At 40.6% G+C, this 17,127-nt stretch overlaps 1 protein-coding gene across 4 annotated transcripts in view; it reads right to left on the reverse strand.

The window, feature by feature from the left end:
* Positions 1-1,337: 1,337 nt before the first annotated feature.
* Positions 1,338-17,127, reverse strand: part of LOC107103053 (opioid-binding protein/cell adhesion molecule homolog) — a 55,406-nt gene continuing 39,616 nt past the window's right edge. Inside the window, exons 4-8 of one of the 4 annotated variants that reach the window (XM_015402569.1) lie at positions 15,924-16,052; positions 8,688-8,808; positions 8,422-8,573; positions 6,757-6,792; positions 1,338-2,192 (exon numbers count right to left, since the gene is read on the reverse strand). In XM_015402569.1, the coding sequence (XP_015258055.1) occupies positions 2,104-2,192; positions 6,757-6,792; positions 8,422-8,573; positions 8,688-8,808; positions 15,924-16,052 (527 nt within the window). In that variant the 3' untranslated portion in view covers positions 1,338-2,103. Of the gene's footprint in view, positions 2,205-6,756; positions 6,793-8,421; positions 8,574-8,687; positions 8,809-15,923; positions 16,053-17,127 lie in introns of all 4 variants that reach the window. The other 3 variants (XM_015402568.1, XM_015402571.1, XM_015402570.1) reach the window with 3 other exon arrangements.

A 17,127-nucleotide genomic window follows, 5' to 3' on the forward strand; every position in this document is an offset into this window, starting at 1 on the left:
TGTGATGATTGCTAGGCTGCATGGTGGGATGAATGCTGTGATGAATGCTGGGATGAATGCTGTGATGATTGCTAGGCTGCATGGTGGGATGAATGCTGTGATGAATGCTGGGATGAATGCTGTGATGATTGCTAGGCTGCATGCTGGGATGAATGCTGGGCTGCATGCTGGGATGAATGCTGGGCTGCATGGTGGGATGAATGCTGTGATGATTGCTGGCTGCATGCTGGGATGAATGCTGGAATGCATTCTTGGATGCATGCTTACTGCTCATGGTGGCAGCCATGTTCTTTTTATGAAGAGAGGGTGGATTAGGTGATGAGCAGAAGGTCACCATTGCAGCCTCTTCTGCTGCTGGGCCTTCTTGGTGGGGGAGGAGGTGTTCAGCTCCCACTGGAGGTCCTGATGATGATGATGCCCAGGAGGAGGAAGCAGTCCAGGACAGGCGGGCAGGAGGGGGGCGGGTGGGGAACTTCAGCACCATATCCATCGTTTCAGAGCGCTGAGCTTCAGACCGCTGTAGCTGCAGGTCACCAGATGATCAATCTACCACCTGTAGGTCATCATCACACCTAATAGCTCCACCTCTGGGATGTGAGGACAGCTGAGGGTGATGGATCTGAGCTCAGTCAGTCTTCTGGTCCTGGTTTTCAGGGATGATGACGGAGTGATCCCAGCCTATTGCTGTTGAGCTTTGAGGTGACTCCAGATTCTTGGCTCAAGATGTTTGGCTGATTTTACACAATAAAAGCTTTTATTCCATAAACACGGTGCTTTAAACAGGGTTATAAACATCTTTGATCCTGGAGGTCCAGCTGTTTCCTCACTGCATGCAGCCTCACTTAAATCTCTAGATAACAGTTCAGTTTAGAATCTGCAGAACATCACCAGTCTGGGGGCCCAGGGCCCCTTTACCTGCGGTGGGTCAGAGACACAGGTTTGACTCTGAGGGGAAAAGGCAAGGCAGCACTGAGAAGCAGCTTCATGGCTTCTGTCCCTTCAGCAGCTGGTAAATCCTGCAGTTGTTAGAAATCTTAGCGGTTCTGCAGGCGTCGCTCATTTCACTGCCTGGTGTCTTCTAGACGGCTGATCCTGCAGCTAGCTTCCTTAGCAACACTTCCAGCCTCATCAAAGACGCTTTGCATCCCATAATGAGTGTTTTTTTTCTTTCCTTCAATAAATGGTTGATGGCGCTGCCATGTTGGAGCTGCTGCTAAGATTTTGCATGAAACCTTGAATAAATTGGATAATTCATGTTTTTATTTCTGTTCACAGGTTATAAATAATTCAGTAAATCTTCAGGAGCTTCTTTTTTAACATGAACAAGTTCACTTTATTTTTTCATTATGTAAAAATGACATGAGGTAAAACATTAAGCATCCAGAAATGTTCATTGCAAAAAAATGAAATAAACTCTGTCACCATTTCTAAATACTTCATACTATTATGAACATACTTAACACTTGTGTGTACAGGTTATACTGGAGGAGAAGAAAAGACAACAAAGAATCCATGATGGAAATAATTACAACTGCATGTTTTCTCATGTTCAACATATTCAAGACTAAATATTCTCAGAAAACGAAAAAAATAAAGATTAGCAATACACAACTCCCATTTTATTATAATAATATATCGACGCTGAGAAGAAAAATACTTTAAAGTCAAAAACAGTTCTGGTTGCAACAAACAGATTGAATGATGATATTTATACGTTATAATAAGATAAAGTCTGGTTCTCAGCTCTACTCTGTCATTTTGAGGTATTTATCGTTCACCTCTCACACCGGCTGGACATTTGCATTTTAATGCAGCTGAGAATAATATTCAATGGGGTTAAAGATAAAAGAACCACTGCAATAAAATAGAGACATTTCAATAACAGTTAAAAACACAAACTTATATAATTTAGACAAAAATATTGAAAAAGTTCAGTTAAAATAAAAGAGAGAAACAACCAGAACTAAGTGGGTAAAATCAGTGCTTAGCAGGATCATCTGTTGTGCATCAGTTAAAGTTTCTGGTAGGAAAGAAAAAAAGGTGCGCACACACTCAAACACACACACCTCCAAACCAAACATTAGTTTTCAAATCCAGTCCTCTTTAAAAACGCAGCAGGAAGGGCAGAAATGCCATGAGGAGGAGACAGGTGTGAAAATGGACGACCTTGGCGCCTCCGCTGCCGTCCTGGACTGCCCTCGGTCCTGATGGGAGGAGAAGAAAACAGGCAGTCACTGATTCTGCTAGGTGACCACCTGATCCGGTTCCTGAATCTAATCCTGATCCTGAATATAATCCTGATCCTGATCCGGTTCCTGATCCTGATCTTGTTCCTGATCTGGTTCCTGAATCTAATTCTGATCCGGTTCCTGAGTCTAATCCTGATCATGATCCGGTTCCTGATTCTAATCCTGATCATGATCCGGTTCCTGAATCTAATCCTGATCCGGTTCCTGAATCTAATCCTGATCCGGTACCTGAATCTTATCCTGATCCTGAGCTAGAATCTGATCCTGATCCAGTTCCTGAATCTAATCCTGATCCTGATCCAGTTCCTGAATCTAATCCTGATCCTGATCCAGTTCCTGAATCTAATCCTGATCCTGATCCAGTTCCCTATTCTAATCCTGGTCCTGATATCTGCTTAATGTCTTTACTGTAAAATAAATCCGATCACATAATGAGATTGATTTATGTAGTTTGGGTTCAGGTGAGAAATGAATGAATTTAAAATGATCTCATAGCTTTTATCTTTAGTTATAAATGTATTTAAAGTGTTTTTAATCATTGATATTTCTCTCTGCTGCTGTTGGATCAAAGCTTTTTTAAACATGCAATTAAGGCAAAAACATCATCCAGTAACAAAGAACATTTACTTGATTACTGTACTTAAGTACTTTTTTGAGTATCTTTACTTCAGTGATTTTCTGCTAATCCTCTGTTTCTGTTTTTCATCCATCATGGCGGATAGCAGCCTTTAGGACTGAATCTGGACGCCACTGATTTACAGATTTAATTATGTTCCACCGATGAGAGAAACTTTATTTGAAGTTTATCATTAAGGCGTTGGTTGTTGCCATGAGGCCAAGTTGATCAGTAGAATGAGTCTCAGATCAGTTATAATTTCTAACATATTCAACCTTTAGCCTCTTGTACTAGCACTTCAACTTGAATAAATGTTTGACCGAGTAACTTTTCCTGTTAGTTGAGTAAGATTTTAGTATCGATACTTTTACTGAAGTACTGCTGCTGAATACTTCGTCCATCGCTGGTAAACAGCTGAGTTTTCTTCCTGAAGAGATGAAAGGATGAAGCGAAGCCATGGAAGGTTCACTGGGTTTCTGCTTTGCTCACCATCAGGGAGCTCAGCTCTCACACTGACAGAGTGACACATGCATCACGTGCACCATTGAATTTCTCTCTCCTAAACGAGTGCATCCACATACTGGGATCTGTAGACTGACCCTAAAATATAGATCCTTACAAACCAGAACTTTAACCTCTACTATCAACTTTTAAACTCAAAATTCTATACTTTTCATACTAGTTATTTTAAGTAATGTTTGTTAAAAAGAAAATGGCTGAAATGCAGACATTTGATGGGAACTACTTTTCTTCCGCCTGGTGAGGACATAACGCTTCAGTAACGCGGGAGCATCATGTCACCAACAGATCAATATAGATGTTTAGGACGAGCTTTTTTAGCTCCATAAGGAGCCAAAATGTGACCTGATGATTGTGGGAAAACAACCTGATTAATCTCTGCAGGTTTAAACTACAACATAGAAGATGCAGAACTGATGATGAGGATGGAGGAGGAAGAGCACAGGTGCTGCTAGAGTTCAGTTTCAGATGCTGGGATTATTTAAGCTTTTTAACCAAACAGAAAGGATCTGTTTAAGGAAGATTTCCTGACAAATGAATCATTTAAAGTCGATTATCTTGATCAAACAAAGTAAATGTAAAAAAATATCTTTTGTTAACTTTACAAAAACATAGAAGATGCTTTCTGAGTAGCGAGGTGTTCATGTGAAGAACAAACTGGACTGGACTCCCAGCACTGAGGCTCTGGATCAGAAAGGTCAGAGCAGAGTCTTCCTGCTGAGGCGACAGCAGGGGGCGCTCCTACAGACCTTCTCTGTCTCAGCTGTGGCATCAGCCATCTTGTATGGAGCTGTCTGTTGGAGCAGTGGCTGATCTGAAGCTGAGAGGAAGCGTCTGGATCAGCTGATCAGGAAGGCCAGCTGTGATTGGATGCCCTCTGGACTCAGTGCATGAGGCGGGAAACAGACTGATTCTAACTAAATGAACATCTCTGTTGGATAATGTCTCCCCCCCCATGCATGAAGCTGGTGCTGAACTGGACAGCTCCTTCAGTGACAGACTGCTGCACCTTAAATGCACCAGGGAGCGTTATCACAGATCCTTCCTCCCAGCAGCTGGAAGACTCTAGAACCACCACTGTTCCCAACAACCTCAATCAGTTCTTCCATTCATGCTGATTTCGCAGTTTCTACCTTGAGCCCGGCTCACACTGTGCGATTTTTGGGGCGATTTTCCAGGTGTGAGAGAATCTTTCGATCTCTAGCCTAGAGTACTCTAGAATCTAGTCTAGTCTCTAGACTTTCAGCCTGATGGTGCGTGGTGTAATGTACAGGGGGTTACGAGTGGCGATCAGCCTCTCACGCCACCCCCAACCAGGAACCGTGAGGTTGGAAGAAAATCAAACATGTTTGATTAAGTGGGCAAATAGCTCAGGGCGCATGCACACAGAAGGATTCCTCTCACATGAAAACACAGCAGCGGAGTGAAATTGAGTTCTTCCTGTAAAACTGACAGGCTGTAGTAAAAACGTTTGCTCAGCCATTTTTTTTTTTAGGGCTTTCAGCACAAAAATGCACAAATAGCCAAGGCAGCTTGTTAACTATAGTGAGCTACATGTTCATCTTCTACTGGTTTGGCTTCCAGATAGACGAGTCAGAGCAGCTCCATCTCACTGCGGAGCTGAGTCCCACCTGGTTTTTAGTTGCACAGTGTGAGCAGGTAGATCGCATCAGAGCGTCGGGCCGAACATAAATGGTGAGCTGTAAGCTCACACTGTACGACTAAACCCTGCGGTTAGTTGAAGTACAGTGTGAGCAGAAGCTGCGTGCAACGACTGAAAAAATGGCACAGTGTACGGCCGCCTTTAGTCAGTTAAATAACCTGCTGCTGTCATTCTGCACATCTCTGATGTTGCTGCTATTTTAAAATCTCCATTACTGTAAAAATGTCCATAGCTGCATATTGGTTATTAATTCTCCAGATGAACAGTTCTAAATTGTTAAAAACTTTACAGTATTTTATGTGTTTATCATTTTAACTCTTTACTATTATATTATTCTTATACATTTTTCCAAGGTCCACATTTGTGTGACCATTTTTCTATACTCTCACCAGAATTTCCCCATTGAGGGACAATAAGGGATTTTTTGTTCTATTTTATTCTATTCTATAAAAATAACAGTTTATAAACTACATGTTTTGCTATTTAAAATCAGTCAAATTAGCTATAACTGTAAATGTTTAAAATGTGGGTTTAAATATTTAGTGCAATAATTATGGTATTTATTTATGAGGTAAATATTTTCAAACACTGAACTGTTTTTCTTTTCCAGACGTGTTTCTGCTGCAGCAGATTATTTCATTTCCTCCCCAGAAGCAACCGAAGGCTGCAGAGGAAAGCCTGGAAATCAGTTTATTAAACACCTAAACATGAAGGTTTGAAGCCCCCACTTTTATACAGCAGCTACTTTATTCTAACTGTTAACAAACACATGAGGGGAATTATCAGCATCACCAAAGCACACTCTACTTTAACAGGTATTAGATTATGGAATCAAAGATATTTAGAAAGAATATTTAAGGGACAAAATGATGGCTAACAGCAGCAGCCAATGATGTTTTAAAATAAATGATTATATCCTAAAATAAATACATTTTGAAAAGACAAAGTAAATATTGAAGTAAATTAAAATTACAATGTTTGATGATAAAATATTTGCCTTATTGTATGTTTTGTTTCCTTTCATATAGATATTTATTTTTGATTGGATCATTCACTAATATTTACTCAATAAAAGTATTTAAATTGACTGAAATGACCAATAGAAACTTCTTTCTTCCCCACCTTGGATTTATGATCATTTAGGGATTTAGAGTGAGTTTGCTGAGTCATGGTTAGATGAGCAGAGGATGTAATCAGGACCTTCAGCTCCTGAAGGCTGTGAAGAAGCTAATGGCGGCCAGGATGTCTCCCTTCATGACATCACCGGTCCTCCTACTACAGCAGGATCAAACCCAGGAAGCAGCAGGTTCTCAAAGCTAGAGCTAAATGCACAGACTGACTGAAGGTCAGAATAAACGGTAGAAGGTGATGAATACTTACAATGGGAGCATGCAACAATCACAATGAAGGCAGAGTCCCACAGAGGGCAGGAGGGAAGGGAAGAGATGAAACATGATTAATGAAAGCTGGTTTCATTTTCACAAAGAGTCACATTATCAGTGCGTGGCAGTTAGCGTTCACGTTTATCCTCCTTATAATTCAGTCCCACAATCATTCTCATCTGAGGCCCTTAGAGCCAAAATGAAGGATTGAAAGATTATGAATTTGTTCTTTTCTAATGTGAAAATGACCGTTTATTTTTTCTGTTTCAGCATGCAGAAGCTGGTTTCTGACAGCGGCTGATAAACATGCAGGTGAGGAATACTAACCTTGTAACAGTGTGGAGCTAGTGGGCTGAATTACCGCTACATCAGGGAAACAAGTGCAAGAGAGAAACAAGTCGGAAAGACATGATTGGAGAAAAGCAGCAGGGTTTTATATTCTAGCTGCACAGACGCATCCTCAAGGGCTCAAACTGAAAAACTGCCAACAACTTTATTAAAGTGCAGGTGGAGCGCGGAGGCCGACTTACAATCTGCATGCTAATTCTCATTCAGGGATCATTGCATCTAGAATTATATCTCTAGAAACACTGACGACATTTTCTACGTCTGACATGGAGAAAGAAACTCCTTCCAGCAGCTCTGTGCTGACTGCTCACTGCTTTGCACTGAAAAAGTATTCACACCCATTAAAACGAAAACATGCATTTAAAACGAGTGACCTTTAGTGTGAAAGCTAACAACCAACTGCCTTTAATAAAGTCCAAACTTTTATTGATTTGATCATGAAAGCTGCTTTTCTAGAAATAGAGAATTTTTAGAGAAGACGAGTGAACAGGAAGAACGGGAAGGAACACAGCAGACCAATGCTGTGAGTTAAAGCAACGTTAACTTTAGAAAACAACATCCTGAACTTCTCTGCATCATTTCTACACGACAGTAACAGCAGCAGCCATTCACTATGGCTCTTCCCAGTAAAACATCAGCCGAATGGCAGCCCACTTCCCTGCATCTCCCAGCAAAATCCTCTCCAACTTCCAGGCACTGGAGTGACCCCCCCCCTTGCATATTATTTTACTCTGACTCCACCCTTTCACTGAATTACAGCTTCTGACCGGGAGATGACGCTTCTCTGTAGATCTTAATGTCCACAAATCATGAAAGAAAGAATATTTTAGTACAAAGATTGATGTTTAAAAATGAATTGTAGAGAACCAGCCAAGACCAGCCAAGAAATAGCCAAGAACCAGCCAGGGACCAACCAAGGACCAAAAAAGGACCAGACAAAGACCAGGCAAGGACCAAAAAAGGACCAGACAGAGACCAGGCAAGGACCAGCCAGGGACCAGCCAGGGACCAGCCAAGGACCAAAAAAGGACCAGCCAAGAACCAGCCAGAGACGAGCCAAGAACCAACCAAGGACCAGCTAAGGGCCAGCCAAAGATCAGTGAAGGACCAGCCAAAGACCAGCTGAGGGCCAGCCAAGGGCCAGCCAAGAACCAGCCAAGGACCAGCCAGGGACTAGCCAAGGACCAACAAGGGACCAGACAAGGACCAGCCAAGAATCAGCCAAGGGACAGCCAAGGGACAGCCAAGAGAAGTGTGGTAATTTCTAATGGCTGCTACTGTAGGTGTCTGAGCTCGGCTGCTTCTCTACCTTCAGGCCTTCATGGTGAAAACAAAACCAGATTTGCTGGATTTACTGGGAACCAACAGACCTGAAGAGGTTTGCCTTCCAGCTTCAGTCCAAGCTCAGTCTATGGTGGAGTGGTCTAGTCAAATCCCAACAGAACCAACTCAGAACTGAAATGTGATCTTAACCTTTTAACCTGCATAAACTTTACCTGACATCACTGTCTGACATATGAATGCAGTACAACGTCAAAAAGTTCAATGGGTGTGAAAACTTTTGAAGGAGACTGACTGGGCCTAAAAAAGGTGGAAACTAAAGAGACTGTTCATTCAGCTTTTTTTTTATAGAAATAGACTCACCATACAAAAGGAAGCTGGTGTTTGAGCTGCCCAGCTTGTTGATGGCGACGCACGTGTAGTTCCCATAATCCCCATCGGTGACGTTATAGAAGGTGAGCTTAGACAGGGAGCCGCTGCTGATGATCTCCATGCCATCAAAGCCGTTAAAGATCCTAAACAACACAAAGATGTTCTTCTCTTATTAAAGTCAAACTGGCAGAAAGTTTATCATTATAACTTTATGACTCATATTTCCTTCTCCAAAATGTAAAGTTTGCATAATTTACCTTCTGTTGTCTCGGTACCACTCAAAGTCTGCCTCCGGCACAGCATCCGCCTCACACTCCAGCTCTCCTCTCTGACCCAGAGTCACTCCAGCATCTCTGCCGTCTGAAACGCTCGGAGCGTCTGGAAGGAGTTGGCAGCAGAGAGACGTTCAGGGAAGCTTCCTGCTACACAGACGCAGCTTTAAACCTAATCTAGATTAGCTTCAGGTTCATTTATCACAGTGGAAAATTACAAGCTTTGAATGTTTGAGAAATGACTGATTTAGTTAAAAAGTAGAAAAACCTGCACTAAACTTTGGATCAATAAAAAAAAAATTTTTTTTCCACTTAAATGTATTAGTTTTTCTCAAATTAAATTTATCAGATGGTTTTAAAGTCTAAATGTTGATTTATTAGAAATATGTTTTTCTAGCTTCAGACAAAGAAAGAATCTGCATTCATAAAAAGTCAATTTATAATTTATAACAGATAATAAACAGGTTTTATGCTTTGTTATAACTTTATTTTTCAAATCGGAAAATACCCATTTTTACCATTCCATACATTATTAATGTACTTTGGAATAAAGTAGTGACCACATTCAAAACTGTGTTTATTTCAAATAGTGAATACGTACAGATACTTTGCACCAACTATTAATGACGGTCAAAGGATTCCTGAAAACTTAGAGGTTTTTAAAAGCTCAATAGTTTAAATTGTTTTTTAACAAACTGAAGAGCCTGAAAAGCTTCAGAGTTTTTAAAATCATCTCTATATGATAACATTTCACCTAATAACTAAAATGCAGAGCAGACTGCAGTAGCAGGAACGGCGCCTCGCCGATGGTGTGCAGTGCTGCTCACGCCGACTCTGAATCAGTGAGGTGATGAGGTCACATTCAGCAGTGAACCGATAAACCTTTAGTCACTCTATTACCTTTGACCTGAAGTAGATATTTACCTGGAAACTAAATGTTTCAGTTATTGTTTCCATGATTAAGGTTTTTAATCCCAGGAAAAGGGAAATTATTGGTTTCAAACCATCAATTTTTTTTTTAAAGTTAAAACATCACATTTTAAATTCACTAAATGAAATTTCACTTCTTTCGGTGCAGTTTGACTGAAAACAGAGAACTGAACTTTTCACAGGATTGGAGAAACAGGCGATCATTCCAGCTCATCGATGACGCTCAGTCTGAGCTCATCAGACCAACATCTGGACAGATGGCTTCCAAACATACATTTAGCCAACGTCCACCGGTGGACATCAAATAGAGGTCCACCGGTGGACCTTTATCGGCTAAATGTCCACCGGTGGACGTCAGATAAAGGTCCACCGGTGGACATTTAGCCGATGCGTGTTCCGAGCTGACGGAGCTCAGGAGGCTGATCTCTGCTGGAGGCTTTGCAGGCTGTTCCTCCTTCATCAGCTTCAAATCCACCTAAACATATGAACACTTTAGAAAATGAAAGAATATTTGAACAGAGATCAACTAATTTAAAAAGTATGTTTTTTTATGGGAAGCCTAATTGTCCTGCAAGTTCAATTCAATTCAATTCAATTCAGTTTATTTATATAGCGCCAAATTCACAACACATGTCATCTCAAGGCACTTTACAATTCAACCAGATCATACAGTCAAATTGATACAAAGTTTTCTATCTAAGGAAAACCAGTTGATTGCATTGACTCAAATACAATCCCCCACACTAAGCATGCTTGTAGCGACAGTGGAGAGGAAAAACTCCCTTTTAACAGGAAGAAAGTGATTTATATGGAAGTAAATCTGTGTTGCTGGGATTTGAATTAAAAATGCCACTGAGCACCTGTGGTGCCTTCATATGGAAGGAAAACCAGCATCATGGAGCCGGTCATGCAAGCTAACGCTAACTCAACTACAGAAAAATGAAAGTAATAAACTCACCGTTGAGTTAGCGTTAGCTTGCATGACCGGGTCCATGATGCTGGTTTTCCTTCAATATGAGCGCCACATGCGTCACGTCACGTGACTAAGAAAATGTAACGGGATTGGCTGGGTGTTGGACACCACAATCCATTGCTAATGTCTGTGACCTGAAGTAACCCTTCCCTTTTTACTCTGAATCTAGACGCCGAATTTAAGACGGTGAAATAGAGCCAGTTGAATCTCAGGAGACTGAAAATATTGAGTTTGAATTTTGAAAGGTTGAATTTGTTTTATATGCAGATTTTTTTAACACTGAAAAATTAAACTGAAAAATAAGTATTGAAAATGTAATCACTTTGAAATAGTAATGTGAATGTTTAGCTTGAAGAGAAAATAACATGAAGTTTCAACTGTGTAGAAATAATGACAATACAGTTTTTTTTTAGGTCTAAAATGTGTTCTGAATATATTTTAACACTAAAACAGTAAGTACAAACATACAACATTTAAAGTGCCATTTTTAATTCAAATCCCAGCGGCACAGATTTACTTCCATAGATTTAGTTTGAAACCTTAGCTGACTTTAGTTTATCTCCCACTAAAATCAGCCAGACTGTTTATCCGGTCAGATTATTAATCTGTATATAGATGATAAATCCAGACTGCATCTAATCCTGAATTTGTCTCAAATACACATAGAAAAACCTTTAAAATGCTTAAAGACTTTATGGAGCAACTGAGACATTTTATGTGTTTTTTAAGAGATGAAATATTTAAATATATGAGGAAGTGCCTCTCTATGAAGGAAGGAGGAGAAAAATCAATAAAATGAGTTAAAGGGCGACTGAGGAAGAAGAAGACAAGCGGAGAAATGTGGAAGATTTCATTTAAAAGCTTAGCAGTGGCATTTTGTATCAGTGACTGTCTGGATGTTTCACCTACTTATCTGAAAATGAAGAGCCACAATAATCAAGTCCAGATGAAATAACACAGGAGTGACCTTTTTCTAAATGTGCAGCAGATAGAAAAGACTCATCTCACTTTGTCTGTCTGAGCTTTAAACAACGGCGCAAATCAAATCCAATAAGAATCATTCAGTGCAGGAAAAATGTCAGTAAAGCTGAGATTCCTAATCAGGAATATATCAGTGGCAGCAGACATTAATGGGACATGATGGAGAATTATCGTCACAAAAAAAAGGAAATGATGGCCTCAACAGAAAATCTGATACTAATTATATTCAGGGGAACAGTTTTATATTAATACATCAAATCTGAAATTATTTATTACATTTTTGAATAATGAAATTAAAGCAAATAATAAAAGCTGAAATGAAAGCAGAAAAACTGCAGAGTAAAACCATCAGTTAGCCTGTTAGCCTGTTAGCATGGCCTCCTGTCAGCGTATTGTTTAATAAAGACACGCCTTCATTTAAGGATGTTAAATAATGCAACAGAACAAAGATTTACCATCAGTCATATCTAGGAGAAATTATACAAAACATTCACCTAAAAAATAAAAATAAAAAAATGGATGGAAGCACAACTGAAAAAGGTTTTTTTGTGCATTTAGTCCTTTTATGAATAAATACATGGAATAAATGTGAACAGATAAAACTAGTGGGGCGGTTTAACTGAAAACTATTCAGTCTAAGCAGCGGGCCTGTTTATGGCTCTGATGATGATTCATGTCTGTAGTTTATTTTTCTTTACTTTAGACGTTTAATTCCAGTTTCCAGTTAAACAGCAGGGAGCCTTCAGAAAGCTGGTTCTGCAGTACGGCGGCCATGAAGGCATCCGGCGCCAGCAGACGACCCAGGATCGGTTGTTCTGATCGCAGGACGCCTGCTGATCACCTTCCTGCAGGAACGTTTCTCCAGTGATGCTGGTATTGATCTCTGACATCTTTGTCTTCAGGCTTTTCTAGGCTCAGCAGCATTTTATATGCAATCCTGCATTCTCTAATTGAACAGCTGAAGGTAAACCTGCCCCTCAACAGGTGGAGGTTAAATTCAGCAGGAGGCAGAGCGAAGCGATAAACAGGGACATGCCGTCAATAAGACGAGCCGGTTTACACTATTTAATCTATTTTAAAAAGGTCACTTCTAACTTTAGTGTTAATGCACTAATTTGGTCACTGTACAACATTTCTATCTTTGTAGAAATAGAAATTAGGATAGATGAACTGATTGTTGCTCTGTGCAGGTGGCTAACTGAGCCTAGCAGTAATGCAAGGCTCACAGGAGAAGCTCTAGTCTGTGTTTTCCTCGTGCAACGTCTGTTTATGGATTATTCTTAAACTACGGGTGTCAGGAATCCAGACTTTGTGGGTTGTTTCTGTGTTTCCTTTCCTCCTCCACCAGGTGGTGCCCCGTCCTCATTGGGTCTCCCTGCACACCTGCAGCTCATTGCCTCATTACCTGTGGAGGGCTCTTAAGCTGCTGACTGCCACTACCTCGAGGCCAGCGTGTTTGCTAGTTTGGGGTTTTCTAGCCATGCATAGTTTGGCATTTAGAGTCTAACCTGATTTTTCTAGCCAAGCTGAGTTTGCTGAGTCAAACTGAGTTTCTTGTTTTCCTGAGTTTTAACCTTGCTGTTTTTGTCTTTGCCTCTCAGCAGGAAGTCATTCTGCAAACTGGATGTTTCGGACCTTCTCTCCCCTGGAAGGATCTTCTGAGAACCAAACTAAGCTGAGCTCCACAATAACCAGTTCAAGTACCGCAGGAAATCTAACTTGTAGTCAGCTTCTCCGTTCACCAAGGATCAACCGCAGTCTGGGTAAACCTGTCCGCCCTCCATCAAACAACACAATCACTGGAACATCCCACACAGACTGGATTCAATAAAAGACACCTTTTCTGGAAACTTCCGGTTGGACAGTGTTCAGAGCAGCACTGGACTCATCTCATTATAATAATAAACCTGTTAAACTTTTCCCTGGTCTCTCTGTTTGGTCTTCTGCATTTTGGGTCAGATCTTTAATTAAATCATGACAACGGGCATTATTGGCTTTGCAAACTTGAAGAGAGAAAGTAAAATATAAAATAAATTCTCACAATGTAATCGGTTAGCATAACTAGTCAAGTTTGAAGATTCATCAGAAAACACACTGATTTTTTAAGAAAAATTGGTGTTTTTTAACAGATTTCCCAACTCGGCTGGCACAAATATAATTTCCATCACATATGAATATTAGTCATTTATTCTAAAATGCTATGATACACATAATGTTTTTTACTGGAAGAAAAATTTCATATATAGTTTTAACTGTTTATGCCTTTATTGTAAAACAGATACATTTAAAAATTAGGTAAATTAATTGTGATGAAGACAAGATGTTCGCCATAATCCGAAATATATCATTGGAATAGCAAGATACATTTCAAGGTGTAAAAACTTGTGTTTTTAATTAAAGTGGAACGTTATCTCTAAAGTTATGAAGAAGGTTTTAATGAGTGATTAGAATTTTGCAACAATTTATTTAAAAACAAATGGTGTGTTTGAAATTACAATGAATGGACCATACAGACGACAAAACCTCCTTTTTTAAACTTTATGGAGCACCCAGTTCAAGAATTCACTAAGTACATTAATATTGAATAATATTATTAAATATTATTTAATATCTTTTCCCCATCCATAACTGTTTTTATGTTCCTGTATTTGTATTTTTGTATTTTCATCTTTTATTTTTTTTTTTTGTATTTTCTGTAAAGTGACCTTAAGTGTCCAGAAAGGCTGTTAAATAAAACGTATTATTATTGTTATTAAATAATAGTAAATAATAATGATAAATAAATACATTATTAAATAATAATAAATTAATTGCAGTTGTGCAAAATGCTTAGCGTGTAAATTCTAGTTAGAAACATGTCAAAAGTTGTCTAAAAAAGTGTTTTTTATAATATTACCACATATATATGGTTATAATAATAATATGGGATAAATAAAATGTGACAGAACAAGGGCCTTGTATGTGTATCTATGAGTTGCACCTAATTTCCACCAATGTGGTGGAAATTACAACCTGACAGAAATTGGCGGGAAAATCTATGCTAGCATCACCTATTAGCTGAGAAAGGGTCTCTAGAATTTTATGCTTACAAAAAACATCTATGTGTGTTAAAATAACAATTCATTTACAAACTGAGTTGATGTCGCTGCATATTTGGAAATTACATACAATAGAGCCAGCGGGGATTCCCAGCGCTGCCTCCCGGCGGTATGCTGGAGGTCTGGAGCTCCCAACAAGAACTGCGGATTTTAATGGGATTATAATCCTGATGAACAGAGGAGGTTTGGAGGTGGACTTTTGTTAGAGTGATAATTATAAAATAAATGTGTGGGCATATCGCATCGGCTTAAGGTCCACAGGTGGACGTCAGATAAATGTCCGCCAGTGGACATTGGCTAAATATGTTGTTTGGAAGCCATCTGTCCAGATGTTGGTCTGATGAGGTCAGACTGGTTCTGGTTCTGTCCTGTGATTCAATCAGGAGCGTCGTAACCTGTTATGACCTGCATCCAGTAGGCCATGAGGCAGAGTCACACGGTTGTGTGACTTCCATCCAGCCAGATGGTCATTTCACACTGTCCTATGTCCTGCATCCTGCCAGATAATCATTACTGGGTTTTCTGTTTAAGGCCCGCCCTATTATGTTGTAAACTGTAAATAAAAGGATTTGCTGTGAAGGGATCTGAGAGAAAGTGTGCTGGTTTTGAGCCAGCAGCTTCTCTCCCCTGTGCAGAGGTTGACGTTTCAAAATCCCTGTCTGTGTTTGATCATTTCATCCTCTTAATCTTTTAAACTCACATTTCTCTGGATTAAAACCCAACAACTTTCTCACTTAAAAACACTTTAAATCTATTTTAAAAACGTATTTTAAAAAGCCAAGCTGCTCTCTTTCTTGAAGCTACAGAACACAGCAGATAAACGATCAAAGTAACGTGAACACAGATTGATCCAGCGTCCAGATTTCCAGGTTTACGCGTTTTTGAAGCTTTGATGTGAACGCAGCATTAGGCTACATTAACACTGAGCACATATTGCAGTCTGACGGTAATCCAGGTGTGCTGTCCTTAAACAAGGATCATTGCAAAGTTTCAGCTGATGAGATAAAGGATGCTAACTGAGGCTGGATAAGTGATTCTAACTCCGTCCTTACAGAGAACCTAAAGAGACAAACTCTGTCTAGAACGGCCATCTTTCTGCGGTCACATGCTGCCCAGTAAGTGGAGGTTCATCACTGGGAGCAATGGTCTCATCTGCTTAAAGAGCCACAGTGTGACTTCTGTCAAGCCCAGTTTAAACATCATTAATAATGTAAATGAGAGAAGAAGGAATGGACTCACAGTTGACGGTGATGTCTACAGTCTGTACGTCTGTGTCGATATCATTGACTGCCGTGCATTGGTACACCCCGGCCCTCTGTCTGGAGATGGATGAGATTTCCAGCAGCTCATCATCTGAAGCCAGATCCCCTGTGAGAGATCAGACACAGGGAGTGGAGAGGGTCGTTAACGCTTAATATGATGAGTCAACATCTGTGGCCTCATTTGGCTTCAGTGTCGCACCTCTTCATTCTGCTGCATGAGAGAAGAAGGGAGATGATTACAGGGCTAATGGAGAGTTTATAAAACGGTTACTCATCATTTCTGTTTCCTTGCGTTTGGATTGTGATGAACAACATCAACAGTTTCATTCTGAGGCTTTAGAAACGTCCTGCGGGGCTAAAAACGGCAGGATTTACAGCAGTGAGGGGAGGTTCCTTCATGTTTGCAGCGCAGCACTTTGATCTGACATGACCAGACAGTGTTGAAGCTGCTAAATATCCTGACATCTGCCCACTGCTGTCAACCATTCATGCACCTGTTTGGTCTCCTTACAAAGAGGCCTTCTTCTGCACGCTGACATTTTCCAAGTAGGACACTTGATTAGTGCTTTGTTCAGCCTCCACTCATTATGTCTCGTCTGTCAGCGTATTATTCTCCTCTTTAGTCTGCCTCTCATGTCTGGTGCTGATATAGGAGAACATGAACAGGATAAAACACCAGATCTTTCCTTTTACTGCTGGAAGAATGGGGCATTCTTTAATAAAGCATTCAGCGCAGAAAACAAAGCGGCATAATTGACTAAAGGTTCCCTCCAAAGATGTACGAGGTGACAGTCATAAATTGCTCCCAGGCTCAGCCGGCTGCGTTCGGTACATTCCTGAAGGCACCAGGGAAGCCTGTTCTGGAGACAAAGGTTCCCTCAGACACTCGTTACCTGATGAGGAGCATCAGGAGGCCTGGAACTCTGCAGGTTCTAGTTTCTGCTTTTCCTTCAGGTACAGTAGCAGCCATTCAACATTTCCCCTATTCCCTTGATGGGCCCTTGGCTAATCCTTGGCTGGTCCTTGGCTGGTCCTTGGCTGGTCTTTGGCTGGCCCTTGGCTGGCCCTTGGCTGGTCCTTGGCTGGTCCTTGGCTGGTCTTTGGCTGGCCCTTGGCTGGCCCTTGGCTGGTCCTTGGCTGGTCCTTGGCTGGTCTTTGGCTGGCCCTTGGCTGGCCCTTGG

Source organism: Cyprinodon variegatus, unplaced genomic scaffold, assembly GCF_000732505.1.
Source record: "Cyprinodon variegatus isolate N-32 unplaced genomic scaffold, C_variegatus-1.0 Scaffold1368, whole genome shotgun sequence".
In the NCBI taxonomy this organism is placed as follows: domain Eukaryota; kingdom Metazoa; phylum Chordata; class Actinopteri; order Cyprinodontiformes; family Cyprinodontidae; genus Cyprinodon; species Cyprinodon variegatus.